At 30.3% G+C, this 18,802-nt stretch overlaps 3 protein-coding genes across 4 annotated transcripts in view; 1 reads left to right on the top strand and 2 right to left on the bottom strand.

Moving 5' to 3' along the window:
- LOC126737126 (adenylosuccinate lyase) overlaps positions 1-482 on the bottom strand; it is a 28,619-nt gene extending 28,137 nt beyond the window's left edge. The window contains exon 1 of the mRNA XM_050441874.1: positions 195-482. Coding sequence (XP_050297831.1) covers positions 195-359 — 165 coding nt within the window. The 5' untranslated portion in view covers positions 360-482. The remainder of the gene's footprint in view (positions 1-194) is intronic.
- Positions 483-4,207: 3,725 nt separating this feature from the next.
- On the top strand, positions 4,208-13,119 carry LOC126737090 (protein snakeskin). Of its 2 annotated transcripts, none has more exons than XM_050441795.1 (4): positions 4,208-4,369; positions 4,559-4,755; positions 12,576-12,705; positions 12,765-13,119. In XM_050441795.1, exons 1-4 carry the CDS (start codon positions 4,322-4,324, stop codon positions 12,864-12,866), a joined length of 477 nt encoding a protein of 158 aa, XP_050297752.1. In that variant the 5' UTR covers positions 4,208-4,321; the 3' UTR covers positions 12,867-13,119. The 2 variants fall into 2 exon arrangements, with proteins under 2 accessions (XP_050297752.1, XP_050297751.1); XM_050441794.1 differs by lacking the exons at positions 4,208-4,369; positions 4,559-4,755 and adding exons at positions 7,225-7,393; positions 8,042-8,238.
- A 408-nt stretch (positions 13,120-13,527) lies between these two features.
- Positions 13,528-18,802, bottom strand: part of LOC126737088 (uncharacterized) — a 43,058-nt gene continuing 37,783 nt past the window's right edge. Inside the window, exon 16 of the mRNA XM_050441792.1 lies at positions 13,528-14,389. Within this exon, the coding sequence (XP_050297749.1) occupies positions 14,100-14,389 (290 nt within the window). The 3' untranslated portion in view covers positions 13,528-14,099. The remainder of the gene's footprint in view (positions 14,390-18,802) is intronic.

Below are 18,802 nucleotides of genomic sequence, written 5' to 3'. Positions count from 1 at the left end.
TTAAAACGGAACTAGTTGGATCAGACTGATTATATCAGATCAACATTTTATATTAGAAATGAGTCCGGCACTGTATACGGCTCTCAAAAACCTACAACACACAATCTCATGTACATAAGTCAATGTAAACATTCTCTATTATATTATTATCATGAATATTCTTCATAATATATATATAAAAAATAATTACAAACCTGTTCAGCCTTCGCAAGGTTAATCCACAACTTCCTCCATGTAGAAAACTTCTTTTGATCGCTAAAATTGTATTGCATTTCTTTGCTGGCATATCGGGTGCTTAATGGTGACCTGTAGTTGGCGAAAGGACTGTTAAAATCGATAATTTCACCCTCGGTCGACATATTTCACGTTAAATTATTAATAAACGACACCGAACAAGGATAACAGTAAGGCAGAACTGCAAAATAAGAGATTATTTTTCGGCTCCACGATTGTCGATTACCGACATAACCTACAACATAAAAACAGCTGAGTATCATGAGTGAGAGAAAGTGAGATGGATCATGAGGTTGTGTGTGATGTAAGAGAGATGGCAATAGTGACCCTCTGTGATATCTGTGTTGGTTGCGTAGTTGCTAGTCAGGGCAGGATTAAGGAGCAACTATTTATATAGTAAAAAATTATAATTTAGTAAACAATATGTAGATTTCTATATTACATGAAATATTGAATTAAAATATTTGGTAATACTTATTTTTTTTAAATTTTATAAATTAAAATACTAAATAGACTTTTTAGCCACGCCCAGAAGCACCTAATAAATTCAGTGAAATTAAATTATTGATTTTTCATTTGCGTCGTAAGAATCCCAAATTTATTAAATAAATAATTAAAAAAAATTACTTACTCCAAAAGTTTTTTAAACCAAAACTGACTTCGTTTCAATAAACTCACCTCTTAAAATAGCCCTCTCTCTTTCTACTTTACATCCTTGGATTATAGAAAATTTCAAGCCTAATCCTTGTTATAAATTTCAAAATGAAAGAACGAAAAAAAAACATATTTTCATGTAATTTATATGATTTTTATTTTATGTAATACAATTTTTCAAGTATATTCAATATAATTATCGCAAATTATAGAGATGGAGAATGGCAAAAAGTTATATTATGAAAGTATCTATATTATCTGTTAATATAATTTAAATATTATTTTTACATTTATAATGGCGTATACAAAAATATATAGTTAAAACACGAAAAAAATAACACGACACTCTACTGGAGGGATATGAGGCTGTATATAATGCCACTTGCTTGTACTAAGGAAACATTATTATTTATCTGTAAAGAAGTTAGATCTCCCTTTGTAGATAAATATGTATTAAAATGAAAAATATGAATCCTAATATCATTATAAGAAATTATATATAAAGTGAAATTTATCTACAACGATCAATTCTTCTTTTCTTATTTTCCTAATCTTGACTTATGACTAATGTTAAAATTATTCCATTTAACAAGGCACAATTCCAAAATACTTTGAATAATCAATTGTCACACCAATATATAAAAAACGACTTAGGGCAAATATTGAAAACTATCGGCCAATCAGTCTATTAAATAATCTTGCAAAAGTATTAGAAACATGTATCAAAGATTTTTCATGTAGTAAACCTTTTTAGAATCTCTTGGGGTATTATCACAGTATCAATTATCAATTTGGTTTTTCAGAGGGTCTTAGCACAACAAACGCAGTATACAAACTAAAATCTGAAATCACCAAGAACTTGAAGGGCTTGTTTTTATTGACTTAGCGAAGGCCTGGGATATTGTGCCTCATGACTTCCTTTTGGATACCCTGGAACACTATGGTATTAGAGGTGTATGGTATTAGCTATTTAAGAGTTACTTCAAAGATAAAGAACAGTGCCAAAAAATAAATGATATACTCAGCGACCCAGATTTCATAAAAATTTATGTACTGTAAGAAGCAGATGATATGACTATTATTCAGACGAAATGCATGGGAAGAAGTGAAAAGTTTGTTGTGTAAAGGACTTGGACAAGTGAAGAATTGGTTATGCTCCTACACACTTACAATTAATAAGGTTAGCTTTTTCACCAATCAACATAAATTGACCACTCATTAATAAAATACATTTAAACCATTTAACTAAAAAGAAATTTCTGTAATCAATAAAATTTAGTAACTTAATATCATAATTAATCAAAACTTAAAATGGAGTGATCATGTTGATTACTTCTACTACATTATCACACTTATGTTTTAAGTGTGATAATGTATACCCACCTCACGGTTTTCCACATGATGATCTGCTCCAACGTTTTAATATTTGCTCCCTAGAAACTCGACGAACCTTTTCTGCTCTTATGACATTGCATAAATTACTTAATTATCTAATCGATAGTCCGCCATTAGTGTCAAAATTATATTTTTTTGTGCCTCGTCTCAATAACAGACATCATACCACGTTTCATCTCACTACTCCTAGAACAAATCTACTTAAATTTTCACCAATTTATACCATGTGTAGTATTTACAATAATGATGCTCATTTTGACATTTTCAATATTACAAAGGAAGCCTTATGTCGCTCACTTGAACACTAAGCCACAAGTAACCTGAGTTTGTATTAAGCTATTTTTTGTAAATAATATAGCCATTTCCGTTAATAAAAATTGAGGTTTATAGTCAGCACATTAGGTTTTGATCGTTTTTGTTACTTATTTTCTATGCCTCTTATTACTTTTTATGTAATTTTTTAGTTAGTTTTAGTTAGCTTAGAAGATTTTTGTAACAAGTTATATATACATTTTTCTTAGTTAGCATAAGTTATATTTATGTATTTGAAGGTCTTTCCTGCCTTGTAGATGGGTATTTATTTACCTGTAAGGCTTGTATTGTAAAATAAATAAATAAATAAATAAATTACCTTTGCGATAAAATTCATAGTTTGACTTATAAATTCTATGTGGTTCGAGAGAAATTATGTAATAAATAAAGTCTACTTATTTATAATCTTTGGTCAATGTTATAAGAAAATGTCAATTTATGAAAAGAACAAACTATACTCAACGGAATTATTATACAGTGTGGCTCTTAATTGCTATCTTATTTTTTGAAAGCGTTTATATAAAAATTTGAAATTTGGCACATATCATTATCAACCTAAATACTACTTTTTGGTTCCTAGCTCATTTTGCAAAACTCATTCAAAAATAAAATTAAATAGAAAGAGCAGTCATGGTGTCTGAAAGCTCCCACTAAATGCTTGATGGTCCTAAAATATTAAGTCATTACTTCTACCCATAGCAAAATGGCAGCCTTTCAAAATCTTATTTTTCGCATTGATTGCAATCGCAAGTGATAACCAAAAACTTTACGCCTCTATCGACTTCCTCCACGTCATAAGATCTAAGTGAAAACACTCTGTTTTAGGTCTTGCTACGATTAAGATAGTTAGTTTTTTATCTATAAACCACGTCATTCACGCTCCTAATGGATGCATTTCTACATTGGATGAGAGTGGTCTCAGACTTCCAAAAACTCTCTTCTTTGAACTGCAGAAAGCGGTCTAGGAACCTATAACTTAATAAGACAAGTTTTAAATAAAAATAGTTAATGCTGAAAACCTTGCAACTTACCTTGCCGGTTGCACGACAGATAATCCGGTTAACTCGAAGTAAAAACAAATCTCCTCTACTGATCTATATACATTTTCTACTCTATTTCAACTTTTCATGTTATATATGCTTTATTTAATTTTATTTTTGAAGCGATATGGTATACAAATTTCCATTCTTACACCCCTGTTCCGTAATTTCACTTCTTATGGTCAATGTTATATACGCTTCATTGATAACCTATTAACCAAATTTTTCAAAAATTACGATAATATTACAGATAGATTTCTATTTTTTTGGCCCCCAACAAAGCTGATAATATTTTGTTTTACTTTTCGCAACAATCTTATTTTTAGAAGAGCTGTTCTTGTTTAAATATATACTGTATGTTTAAAAAGTACTATTTATTGAATTGATGAATGATTACGAAATAATATTTAGTATTTTTTACTTTATTTCCTAGCTAATAAATACCAACATCTAGCCTTTATATAAAATTATAAATGTCAAATAAAAATAGGTACTATAATTTTATTGAGTCACTATATACTAAATTTAATACATACAAACACATAATCTTATCTGGAGATATTTACCGATCATTACTCTTATCTTTGTTTCACCTCATTCTAGTTTGGCTGCAGGTGCTTCCATCTGAACAAATTTTAATTTTTTTGTTAACCTAGATATATATAACGTGAAAATATAGTGCCAAAATGGTTCTGGATACAGTGGCTTCGATCATAGTGAAAATAGTGAAGTTGGTAGGTGCTCTAAAAGAATTTCTAAGTTTAATTTATGTCTTATGGGTGGGGAAAGCATTTCTAATATGATATACATATGTATGTATAGTTGTCATTATTGTCATGACTAATATTACAGTATTTTGGAAACATTTATTATTTACTATGATCATGCACAAGGAGTTTATAAATGTATAACCTTTTTTTTAGATTTTAAACTTCATTATAATTATTCTTTATCGAGTTGGATTTCAAGGTGGATTTTTGGGTGTAGGTGGAACTTGGAATCTGTTTGAAGAGAAAAGCTCGGACGTGGAGATCATCGCCTCTGGAATATTCGTTGGATACTTTATTTACACAGCGGTTTCTCTGATTAGTTTGTGCTTTGCTAGCAGCGAAAATAAAAGGTTAGTTTAGGTTGAAAAATGCTGAGAAATTCCACATAAGCATTTAAACCATAATAAAATTATAATTTTAAATTTTAAAATTTTTTAAATAATAATTTTAATAATGGCTTAAAGATCCTTTTAATTATTTTAATAACACTAGGAATTGGTGTAGCAATCATGAAGAGTTTCATATTTCCTTTTATGGAATTGAAATTAAGATACTTCAGATATTTCTATATTAATGAATGTCATATTATGGTAATCATTACACTTCACACCATAAGACTTTTGAAAAAGTCGTTATATAGCATAAATCATTTTTTATAATGTTCTAGGGACATTTCTTTTGCCTTTATTTCTGTATAGATGTCCACCCTTAGCATATGATATAGATTTTCCAAAAATGTGGAAAAAAATTATATAAGCCGTATTATTGTGATTATCAAGCTCTTCTACAAAGTATATATGAGTACTGAATATGCTTACGACTATAAAATAAATATATCATAAATAAATATAATAATTAATATAATATTTACTATAAGAATATATAATAGAAACCGATCTGTATGAAATAAGATTATCTAGAATACTAGATTGATTTAAATTAGACATAGTTTAGTAGGTATAAGATCTAGGAATATTTTATGACAAACTATACCGACATTGAAAATAGGTCTATTTAATTACAAAACCAAGAATATTTTGAACATAATACTAAAAAATTATTTAAACAGTAAATTGAATATAACTATTTATTTTTCGGGATAATATGAAGTTTTATATTACATTTTTGAGCACTTGCCGTGGTAAAGTCTCTAAGAGATAAGGAAAATTTGAAATACCTTCAATATTCTGATATGTTTGAATTGAATTATTGGTTCTCTCCAGATTTCAAAGGAAAACATTGTAGAATTAGTCATTTAACGTCATTTTAATACATGATTCACTTAATGTCATTAGGGTATTAGACTACTTAATAAGGCATTTTTAGAAAACATTGACGAATCAATTTTGAATATCATTCTGATCATGATAAGTCTTCTTCAATGTATAAAGTATATTAAACTAGGCCTAATCAGTGATAATTTTTTAATTCAAGTTCAACTTTATTCTTGAACATCACTTTCACAAGTAATAGTTATACTTCAATACTCCTTTAATTTGTAGTTTTTTGTGTAGGTGTATTTGCTATCAAAATAGGGCTAATGGATTTGGATTAATGTGCTGAATGGTAACGTAATTGAAAGCGCAATGCTTTCAATGATAGAAAAAGTATCTACTTTTAGATATTTACATTTGTAAAGGGTAACTTATAATTCAATTTGTGAAAATTAAACAATTATTTAGTACAAATTTCCTATTTTCTTATATCATTACGGCCTCAACTCAAATATTACATTATAATTTTAAATATTTAAAAGAGTTATGGCCCTGTACTATTACATTTTCTTCACAGCATTCTCTATGCTCTTCAGAGCTTTCGTACGCTATATAAATTGCCAGATCTAACACTTTTGTAATATTCCCCAAATATGCTGCTGTTAGTTGCATAGTTCATATGAACAACACTTTTTTCTCACACATCTCTCTATCTTCACCATTTTACACCTATTTAATTAATAGTATTAGAATCTTCAGCAGAATATCAGCTACGACAAAATTCAGTTTTAATCTGCTCCTGAAGATGCTAACATATTTATGAAAACACGCGTCAAATAGATACAACAAGTTGTAATCTATAGACGGTGGTAATTAAGCCGTTTTGGTTGCTATTTCGTTAAATGAATTCCCAATAAGTGACTCATTTGCGATCATATACTTACACACTTTTTTGCGTCACCATAATCGCTATTTAGCCACCCATTTCTGTCTTATCTTCTTTATCTATCATTAATTACACCATTTCGTGAAAAATATATACTAGGCAATAAAATTGTACTTAACTGAAAGTTACGAAAAAAATGTCCGCCTTATTTACCTTATTATTAATCACCACTTGATTCTGTTGAAATCTAATACATTTGATATTTACAACACGATGTGTTTTCATTAATTTTTTTTTAGTTTCGAATGTAATTTATTATTTATAAAAACAACCAAAGTAAGAGATATTGAATCAATGTATGATTTATATGAAATAGAGTATTGAAAACTACTGAGAGTATCCGAATAAAAAAAGAGGGTGTAATAAATAAGTTCAGGAGCTGAAAAAGCATTTTTACACGACCTACTTCTGGAACCTTGATAAGATAGTATTTGTCTATACATTTTCAATTTTAAAATATACTTTTTTACTTAAGCTACCATATATATATCTATCCTGCCATGATTCACTTTACTCCATGAAAAATGATGACAAATTCCAACCTGTAGATATCATATTTTTGTAATCCTAATAAACAGGCATAAGCAAGAACGACTATACTAAACAAAGCTGCCCCCTTATCTTATCTGTCTTATCCTAATTATTTTTTCCTTATCTCACTTCACACCATTTCGTTTACAGCAGGTGCTTATTCACTTGTATCTCTAGGTTTTCGTATAGTTTTCAACCCTTATCGGAGTTCGTTTTGCTTAGTGGTGCCAAAAATAAAACTCGAAAATGACCAGTATAGAAACAGTGGGAACTGTGGTGTTAAAGTTTCTAAAACTCGTAAGTTTTCGGCCAGATTATTGACCGGATTTGGTGGTATGTGGCGTGCAGTGCTGGGCGTATACTTTTAGTTTTTTTTTTCACTCTGATAAGCAGGTTAATATTTGAAGTTTGGGGAATTTAAGGTCGTAGTCTTTAAAGTAGGTTATATTTACATAAATATTATTTGTAACTTTTAATTTAGTTACACGTATGTAGAATATTTATCTATGATATGTTTACTTACTTCTGATATTTTTATTTACTTATGTATAAAGAATTTAAATGCCTATATTCTGAGTTAACTCTCTTTCAGTTAAAAAAACTATTAGGAACTTTAAGTTTTTAGTACACGGTTAATGGGATATTTATATAAGTCGTAAGAAAACTCTGATATTTCACTTTAAATTAAAGATTCCAGAGCTATTTATACAATGCAACAAAATCGCATGTTGCCCTTATAAATACGATGTTGATATTTTTTGAATATAAAAACTTTCATAGAAATTAATATCGTCCATAGTGTTTTCACTGATCTTACGATAACTTAAATTCTGTTTTTGTTGCCTAATGACTGTTGAGATCAGCACTAGCAAACGAACATGCCCAAGAATCCAAGAAACTCAACAACGTAATAAAAGATCACCCTTAACTCTTTATATTTTCCAGGCCATAAACATCATATGCATCTACCTCTACAGAACCGGCACAGATGGTACCTTCCTTGGAGTCGGTGGTACCTGGAATATGGCCGAGAATAAAAATGCGGACGCAGAAATTTTCGCGTCCGGAATTTTTATCGGTTATTTGATTTATACTTGTGCTTCGTTGGTGTCGTTGTGTTTTGCTGCTGGTGATCATAAAAAGTAGGGTATTATTGGTAGATTTTTACAACATAATCAATAAAAAAGCGATATTTAAATATGTTTTCGTTATCTAAAAGTATGATTTTTTTATATTGGGCTTTGCAAAATGTGAAATTTTAGTTATTAAAGTCACATGCTTTTGGCTAAAGTATTCTGCGGGTAAAACTATAACTAATAATGATGTAATTGATCGAAATGACTACTATATATAGAGCATTTTCTATACAGTTATGGTAAAACTTCATTACTGTTTTTAGAAAATTAAAATATTATATGAAACATGCAAACTGGTGAACAAAGAACCATTTTCTTAATATTGGCACTAGTGCATTCCCGTCATATACTCTTCTCGTCGTTTTTATTGCAGACGTTAATTAAGCCTAAAGTAATTATCGATGATTTCCGAATATGTACTAGAAACTTTGTTATAATTTTTAAGCCTGATAATATTAATATAAGTGGAAATATTTTAGCATCAAAAAACTAGTTCTAAAATTTTGACTAAAAGTTGGTGGTATTCGTGAGATATAAGTTGCTTTAATCACTTTTCATTCTTACTATAAACATTGAGGTTAATCAAATTGTAAAAAAGCTAAATAATTAACAATAAAATTATAGCTATTATTGTAGCAACAAAATATTTACATAGTATTTGTATTTCATAAAATTTGATGCTTTACTCATAATTGAATGATAAATTTGTTGATTTCATTAGTCAGACTAATTATTTATAACAAGGTGTGTAGAACATGTTAATCATATAAATTCGTCTCTTTCTTTGTTAATACGTTTGAGTTTTTCTTTACCTTCTGTATTTTTTTAATTATTATTGAATATTTCTTATCTAGTTTATAAGCCTTTCTACATCTCCCATCATATTTAATTTTTTATTCACCTATGAAATTTCGAATGTTCCTTCTTATAATTTATTGCAGAAAGTACGTTGATACTTATTTTTAATTATGTAATTAAGAAAACTGTTATTGATCCTATACTCTTTTTTTTATTAGCAAAATAGATTTTACGTCATTTTATTAGCATAACTTTAGCTATATTTCTTATAAAGGGATTAGTTTATCCATGATTAATAATTCCGTTTACAGGGTTGATCTGTTTCAAATGACGACCTGAAGAACTAGACCACCATTGTTTTTCAGAACATCTGAAACACATAACTTTAACCCTACGACGAGAAGGTTTTCCCTTAAACGATGCTACTGTCACTTCTTCCAACTACGTTACTTTGTGTCTGATTCCCAAGCAGTTTTGTCTTCTATTTCAAATTTTTGCTTTAAAGGTTCCAGTGTCCAGAGATTTTCTTAAATTCAGCGACCAATTTTATATTGTCTAATTTAAAAGTAGTATGCTGGTCATCTAAAAAAGGTCCTTATTATTCGCTATGTAGAATTTATTATAAGTGCTTCACATGCACCGACTCAGCCACTCATAATTTTATTAACTAGTCCATTTCAGACTCCTGTGCTGCTAAGATATCTTCTTGTGTCTTTTAGATATGGTCAAAAATCCATCAGGTCTGACAATGGCCAAAGAGAACTGGTGTTTCTGGTATTTCTTTGTATAAGGTTCATCTTACAATACACACCACAAGATAAAAGGCGAGTTGAAGAACTAGATAGCTCTTGTTCTTTCTTCTTCTTTTATGTCCTAGTATCTGGGGGCCATAACTTGTTGATGTTCATTCATTACTTTTTAATCCTTTACAACATCATTAAGACTTTTCCATATTAGAAGCTTTAAAAAAAATGTTGTTAAATATATGCTCTATATAAATAGGTTAACCTTGCTTTAAAGATTATATTTATTTTAGAGAAGATGCTGTAGGGGAAAGGCGGGCAAAATGGCGTAGTTTGTCTCCAAATAAAGATAACTTTAGTATTAATTGACACAGAAACTATAATTAACGAAAAAATAATTTCTACATATCATGCCTAAGTTATAAGAGCTTAAAATAAAATAAAAAATATACAAGTTTTTTGTTACAGTAATTTTAGCAAAAAAATGCTAATTGCCCTGTTTTGCCCGCATGGTCGGGCAAAATGGGATTGGACCTTACTTGCATAACTCACAAACTAAAACGTCATCTTCGTCTTCAAATCCTGCGCATGAATTATGGGCCCAGTGGTGACACATTGAGCATGCTATCCATCCTTCCGTTGACGAAGAGTAAAAATTTCCACAGTAGAGGCACTCCGCATCACTAACTTCACTGTCACTTGAGTCATTATTTTTCAGAATAGTGGAGGCTTTAGTAATTTTTTTCTTTTTTGTTGATGGTGCAAGGTTTTGCTTCACAAGAGTTTTCCCTTTAGAATTTTTATTCTTTGTTTTTGCTCAGCTTTCTCTAGCTCGTTTTTGTAAGGCAAAGACGATAAAATAGCAGTCTTTCCTCTTTTACGAGAAACACTTTTCTCAGTTTGTTTTATTTTAGGGATTGGATCAGGACTAACAATCTTAAAGCTTACCTCTGAATCTTTTGATGTACCTGGTTTGGAAATATCATTGGTTCTGGAGTTTTTTCTTTAACTAAATTAATTTCCGATAGTTGTGTTTCATTCATAGTTTTACTATTATTGTTTTTAGGTGGTAAGTTTTCATTTTGTTCAATATTTGTTGTTTCGGAAGGCAAAAAGTCTGCAACTGGCCAAACTCCAGTTTTTAAAAATCCATTCATGGCAGTAAGCGGTGTAGCTGCTCTGAGGTAAGCTACACAAAATAATTTAGTTATTTGTTGTAAGGTAACTACACAATCAGGATTAGCTCTAAGCCATTTGCGTAGTTCTTCAGCGTAATAGGTACTTATTGCTTTCATTAAAGCTACATCTAGGGCTTGTAGCCGATGGGTGCAATGCGGAGGGTAGCAGATCAAAATAACTCCATGTTCCCTGGCGTAATTAATAACTTCCAGGTTTTTTGTGTGGGATGAATGTCCATCCAAAAGAAGCAGAATTGGTCGGACTTTTGAGGGCTTGGCAAATTCAACAAATTTTTTGAACCAAATAAAGAATAAATTTTTATCCATCCGCTCACTATCATTTAGCTCTACTCAACCGCCAGGAACAATTCCATCCATGAAAGCTTGTTGCATTTTTTTCTACCAAATATAAACATGAAAGGCATGTATGCTCCTGAAGCCAAAAAGCATATTTCAACAGTAACGGTCTCACCCCTCTCCCCTGACGTAAAGGCTCCGACTTATCTTTTCCCTTTAGTGGCAATAATTTTAGACATTCTCTTTGGATTAACTTACACTCCGGTTTCCATTATTTGTCCACATTATAGATTTTATCAGCTGTCAGTTGATATTTATCTACAGTTTCGATAAGTAAGTTAAAAAAAAGTACCTACAGCCACTTTATTAAACCCCATTGCTCGAGCTCCAGATGTTGCTTCTGATGTTCTGATCTGGATGTCGACGCAAAAGTATCCAATCCTTCACAGCCATCGCAAGTTCTTTATTAAACGAATGATCAAGTTCATTGAGCTGAGCTAATTGAAATGCTAAACGCCTTCATTCAGTCATCGTTAATCCAAACAATCTTTTTTCCATGTGCATTAAATAATTTGCAAGGTCTTGTTCCTATTCAGGAGTGAATTTGCCTTAATAAGATTTAGTAACAACATACCCGGGATTTTCCCTAGCTTTTTTAACGTGGCGCTCTAATTTAGATTGAGACACATTAAAACTGGTAGATGCTTTGTAGTACCCCATTTTTCCATTTAATACTGCTATTACAGCATTCTGCATACTGTCCGTGGACCATTCGTGTCGGTCAGAATGGCGGTTGTACTTAAACACCATCTGAAAATAATAATTATTATTATTGTTTTATATTGGGCGGGTAAAATGCCCAAGTGCACATTTTGAGGTTAGGTATATTTTTTCCCTGTTCGATTAAAAATTACTAAAGATTTTTACACAGAAATATGCCTAAATATGTATACTTTTCCATAAAGAATGACAATTAAATATAAATTACAATTATGGTTCACTTACCTTTTATTAAATTATTGACGAAAATATACCTACACCTCTAAAACAAACACCGCTGGACTGACCGATATTCACGCAGCTTCTGAGCAGACAATGGCATCGCTTTTTGCCATCGATCGGGCATGTTCTTGAACTAAGCTGTACAAACTTTCGGATACATGGAGTTGACTGTACTAAAAATAATCACGGCACCCCGTTTTCCGCCTACCCCATCTTGCCCGCCTTTCCCCTATTACAATTACAATGAGAATCTAGAAAAATCATCATCGTCACATATAAAACCTTTTTTTTTTAAGAATGTTTATTTAATACAATTTTTTTTTAGCACCTTCACCGATATTCTTATGAATGTTTTTGGAATCTTCCTCTGGATTGCTGTAGGAGCCACTGCTCTTCACTATTGGCACGGATACCTCAGCGAACATAAGTACACGTATGTGAATTCAGAAAGACAGGTAACGCTAGAATTATCTTAGGGTGAAGTGAAGTTTTTAATGGATTTTTAATTTTTTAGGTCGGATTGGCATTGGGGTCCCTTTGTGTTTTGAACGGTGCAGTCTACCTGATCGATAGCGTTATTTCGGTTATTTTCCTAATAAAGGCCAAATTTAATTAGGATAGTCGGTCAATACTAAAAGTTATCTGAATACGTTTTTTTATGAAAGTTAATTTTAAGGTATTTTTATTTGAGAATGCAGCTTTTATACAAAATTCAAATTAAACGGGATTTTTTTCAGTATTTATAACTAGATAAGGTTAATCATGAGAATAGTATGAGCCAAAAAATAGTTAAAAGACTTATCTCTTTAAATCTGTACAAAAGTTAAAAGTAAAGAATATTAGTTGGGTTTTAAAATAGCTTATTTTAGGGCAGCATTTAGATTTAAATTTATGTACATATACAGTTTTAGGCTTTGGCCGGGTTGTGCTATTTTCTAATTTTATTTTTACACGCCTAAAAAGCGTTTAAAAATAGAAACTAAGTTAAATTTAGGTAAAAACTTATAATATAGATTAAGAGATATTACATAATTTGTTATGACATGACAGGAATTATATAATACAAGTTCATTTAAAAAAACATGCCGTTACTTACTGCCACGACTTTGGTGACTTTTCTCATACTTTGTATGTAAATTAATATGTTTCATAATCTCTGTATATTGGTTGTTCGAAAATATCAGTTTTGTACTTATATTTATATTTTTTTCATTTTAGACAGGCCGAAAAATGAATCATTGTATTTATTGTAAAAATATATAAATAAAAAAAAAAACTTCAATAATTTAGTTTAATTATATAGAAATATAACCTAAAAATATACAACGTCTTTACATAAAGAATATTTTATACAAGTCCCAATAAATTATTAATATTTGTCGATTCTACAAGGAGTTTCTTGAATTTAAAAAACTTTTCAGTTAAATTAAGAGAAGTTGAAAGAAAAATACTATAAACTTGTAAAATCATAATGCTATAAAATATAACAATGCAACTAAATAATAAGCTAAAATAAATAAAATGACAATAATTATATGATTTAAATGGAGGCCCTTTTTTAAAAAGTGGCTGGTAAAATGAATTTGAATAACATAGTAAAAAATAAATACTTTTAACAGTAAGAATGTGAACATCTTCAAAAATATCACAAAAGCATATAAACCGATTATAAAGAAATTAAAACATCCCAGCAAAGAAAACTATAATAACATAAGTAATATACACAATACCAACAATGTATCCCTTTAATGAATCTATTAATTTTTTTTTTGTAAAAAGATCCCTTTTAATACATATCGATTTTTATATGGCAATAATAATTTCACACAAAAGAAACGTCTTTACTCGTCTAATCGCTGGTAATCAAAGTATTTTCTACGCAGGCAGGTCCTTGACTTGGCCAGTTACAAGCTCCCAAACTATTGTCAAAAGTCAAATGTACGGGGCAATTAAATACGTGAAGGGTAAAGCGTTTCTTCGTACAATCCCATCTGCAAGCGTAGAACTTATTGCATTCCGTCGGATGTCGGAAAAGTCCGGCCCTTTGACAGTCGACGGATCCTTGAAGGGTTTCTGAGCGACTTCGGACACCTCCTGATCCATAACGGTCCAAGGAATTGGAGAGAACCTCTGCTGTGCCTAAGAATTGATTTTATTATTGACACTTTACGTTAAACTAGGAGTATTCTATTAGTGATATCACACTCTAGTTATCTAGATTGCATCTTGACTATTTACGACAATAGTTAACAAATATTTCAAAGTATATACAGGAGTTCAGAGGGCGATCCGTTAGGTCGTTTAAAGAAAAAAGTTCCTATCAATATATGTTGAATATCTTAAAACTGCATTCATTTCTCATTGAGTAACGCCTGATTCCTAAACTCACTCAATTTTATAAATTATAGACTTCAGATGATTCCTTAAATAAAAATCTCGGGGATTTATATCTGGACTGGAAGCTGGCGAATTTTCAGGTTCTGCACGTCCAACCTAATCTAATACAAAATTAGTCTGATTGACTGTGTTAACGATGCTGATAAGTAAGGCATACAAGATGTACTAAAGTTCCGTAATGCTTAGATAATTCCTGCATAAAGGAGCAAAGAAAATTGTTGCTGAAAATGACATTCTCTAATGTCTTCGAGATTTTCCTCCAAGTGAATGTGGGAACAAGAACTTTTAAAATGGTCTGACTTTAAGCTGCAGTGCCATTTTTCGATCATACTAAATATAAGCTTCTTCTAGTTCAGGCGTTGTTACAGTTTCTAGTCGTCCACCATCGGTATTTTTATTAAAACTCGCTTTCTGATATAATCTTGCACATAGAATAACTCTTTTAGGGCATTATTCCTGGCAATTTTTTTTAAATAATACTATTACTGTGGTATGTACTTATTTAAAGTAAAGTGGATACTTGATTGAACTTGGCAACAATTTACTATAAGTAATGTACTATAAGTATGCAAAAAATGTGATAATAAAAGTCATAGAAACAAGCAGATATGAAGAGTCTAAAATATTGCCTTTTAAATTACTTAATTTAAAAAAATTAAAAAATGACATATTTTCTCAATAATATAGTAGTGGTGCCCACTAAGATCCTACTGGACCTCATAAATTCAATTTATTCAGAGTTAGGTTTAAGAATTTTTATAATACTCGTATTTGACAAATAGGAATAAAAAGGGTAACTGAACTAAAGAAATTTTTTTGGAGATCTTGCAACAATAGTCGGGAAACATGTAATTTTTTTAATAAAATTTGTATATATTTTAATATATTTGTATATAATCTCTATATCACAAGTTTGACACCTTGTGATATAGAGACTTGAGGCAGAAAATAAAGCATATGATATAAATTATTTCTCTGAAAACTAAGAATTAAAAACCACTTTAAAAGTAACTACTCTCATAATATATCAGAATTTTTTGTTGGGTACCTTTGAGAGTTACAAGCAAGTGGATGCATATTACGATGATTTCTCGAAGGCATTCGACAGAATTAATCATGTTTTACTGAAATTTAGATACTTAGCTATGACCGTGAATTAGAGAAAGCTAAATAGACCAGATGATATTATATATTACATGAGGTAAATATATAACAAAGCAAGTAATAAAACCACTTTCCAGAAAGAACCATGACATAAATTATCAAACATTTTTTGTATTTGCCTTTAATTAATAATTACAATTGAACGCAAAAATATTGTGACTGCAGTATATTGTTTAATTTACTAACAAAATCGTGGATTTACAAATCTATAACATTAATAAAAAAATATAAACTAATGATATAGAAAAAAATTAAAGAATTATAAGAAAAGGAAAAATTATTAATTATAAGGAATTGTATTAAAAGATAGAAACATTCTCATATTCAAACTGATTTTAAATCTAATTTCCATTGTTTATATAAATGATATCTTTGATCTAAAAATAACTAGTGTCCTTGGAATTTTGCTGATGATACCTTTATGTTTGTAAAGAGTAATTCATGGAATGAAAGAGAGTGGAAAGCAAAACGGGAATTTTATATAGTTAAGGAATGGTTCGATTTAAATGACCTTATACCTAACGTAGAAAAGACTCTTTATTATGTTTTAGAATTCCAAATATTAATAATTTGAATATATCTGATTCTCTTAAACGAACGGTCACAGAGTTAAATGAATATCTAGGAATCATAAATGACAAGCATTTAAGATGGAATTTTCAAATTTAGTATCTATCTAAGTCTAAAGTTAAGATACCTTTAGCTAAAGATTCTTTATCAAGCACTATTTCAGTCACATTTAACCTATGAACTGTGGTGTAAATAGATAAAACCTTTCGAACCTAAATGGGTAATAAAAGTAATATTTAATAGAAATATGACATAATCGACACAAAAACTACTTAAAGAATCAGGCCTCTTAAATATAGTCAATTATTTTGTCTAAAATGGCTACTAGAAAATTTCAAGGAAAAGAAAACGTGGAATATTACCAACATTTACACAGAAAAAGAAATAGGGTTACAAAAAAATATGTAATATAGAGTTCACATAGTCATTGGAACCAATAATATTATATCACTAGCACCTAAGTTACACAGTGACCGCCTAAAGTTCCGCATAAATTCGATAAAAATTAGAGACATGATTTTTTGAGAAAACGCTCGGACCCGTCGATTTTTATTTTAAGTTGCGCATTATTTCACATAAATTTTTGCATACAGGATGGAACAAAAAATTACGTCATCGGTCATTTTTTTTAATTGGAATGCTATATTTTTTATTGCATTTATGAAATAAAGGCAAAATTATAAGCAAGTTTCATATAACACACCTTATCTCAAAACTCAACTGTTTCATAAATATTTACATTTAACCAACAAGAAAGCAAGTAAGTACGTCTATTTACAAATTAAGATAAAATGGAGGATAAAATGTTATAAACTGTGAACACTCTTATTAATGTATTAAGTATTCAAACTGATCCCCATTTACTTCTTGACAGAAAGCAAGACGGTTTACAAACTCATGTAAAACACTATCAATTATTTCGGGTGATATTCGTCTAATTTCATATCTAATTCTATTTTTCAAATCTTCTACGTTGTTTGGCTTCTCAATATCAACTTTACTTTTCAGGTACCCCTATAGAAAATAGTCGCAGGGATTTAGGTCTGGTGATCTGGCCGGCCACTCTATTGGCCCTCTTCGTCCTATCCATCTTCCTGGGAACACTGTCTGGTTTTGTTCGTCTGGGTATAGGGCAGCCAAAGCAGGGATAAGATCTTCTTGAAGAAAATCCAAATAGCGTTGTCCTGTTAAGTTTTCTTCGAAAAAGTATGGCCTTATTACTTTATTTTCCACGATACCAGCCCAAACATTAATAGATTTACGGTACTGTGTATGAGCCTCAGTTGCCCAGTGTGGATTTGACACTGACCAGTACCGACAATTTTTCCGATTTACGACACCGTTTAAACAAAAAGTTGCTTCATCCGAAAATAAAACTTGTAACACAAACTGACGGTTATTATTGCAAATGTTCATCATTTGCTCGCAAAATTGGTTTCTTCGATCAGGATCGTCCTCATTTAATTCGTGTATTAGTCTAATTTTATAAGGGTGGTATTTATTTGCTTTTAAGATACGTCTTACTGACGTTCCGGCTATATTATTATCAACTGAAATTTGTGAAGTTTCATTGTTTGGATTTTCTTCGACGGAGAGCAGAACGTTTAATTTTGTTTGTTCACAAATTTTTGGACGACCTGATCTTGGCAAATCCCTAACATGACCTGAAGTTATGAATTTGTGCTCTATTTTACTAACTGTTCCCTGAGAAATAGGATGGTTTCGGTATTTGGCATTAAACAGTTCATTACTTACTACACTCAATCCCCGTACCCTAGCATTATCAAAAATTCAATTCATTGGGTTTCCGTTAATTTAGCCATAATTTATTCTGATAAAAACTATTAATTTTCGAACTGACAGTGACATTCGAAAAAAGAGATTCTTTACAAGTGCAGCCATGGGAATAGAAACAATTGGCAGTGTTTATAACATTATTTTTATCCTCGATTTTACCTTAATTTGTAAATCGACGTACTTATTTGTTTTCTTGTTATTTAAATGTAAATATTTCGGAAACAGTTGAGTTTTGAGATAAGGTGTGTTATACGAAACTTGCTTGAAATTTCATAAAAATATAGCATTCCATTTAATAAAAAATGACCGATGAGGTCATATCTTTTTTTTTGTTCCACCCTGTATACAAAAATTTATGTGAAATAATGCGCAACTTAAAATAAAAATCGACGGGTCCGAGCGATTTTTCAAAAAATCATGTCTCTAATTGTTATCGAGTTTATGCGGAACTTTAGGCGGTCACTGTATAATTTAATTCCAAATCAAATAAAAAATATTACGAAGGTGAGACTATTTAAAAAAAATGATAAAAGAATGGATTTATAAATCGAATAGAGACAGAAAATTTATTTATCTAACATGCATAGGTACTAATGATTGAATTTTTTAAAATTATGTATTTAG

This window comes from Anthonomus grandis, chromosome 6 (genome assembly GCF_022605725.1).
Source record: "Anthonomus grandis grandis chromosome 6, icAntGran1.3, whole genome shotgun sequence".
NCBI classification, from domain to species: Eukaryota; Metazoa; Arthropoda; class Insecta; order Coleoptera; family Curculionidae; genus Anthonomus; species Anthonomus grandis.
The sequence above is the reverse complement of the archived record's forward strand: the minus strand, read 5'-3'. Positions and strand labels throughout refer to the sequence as shown.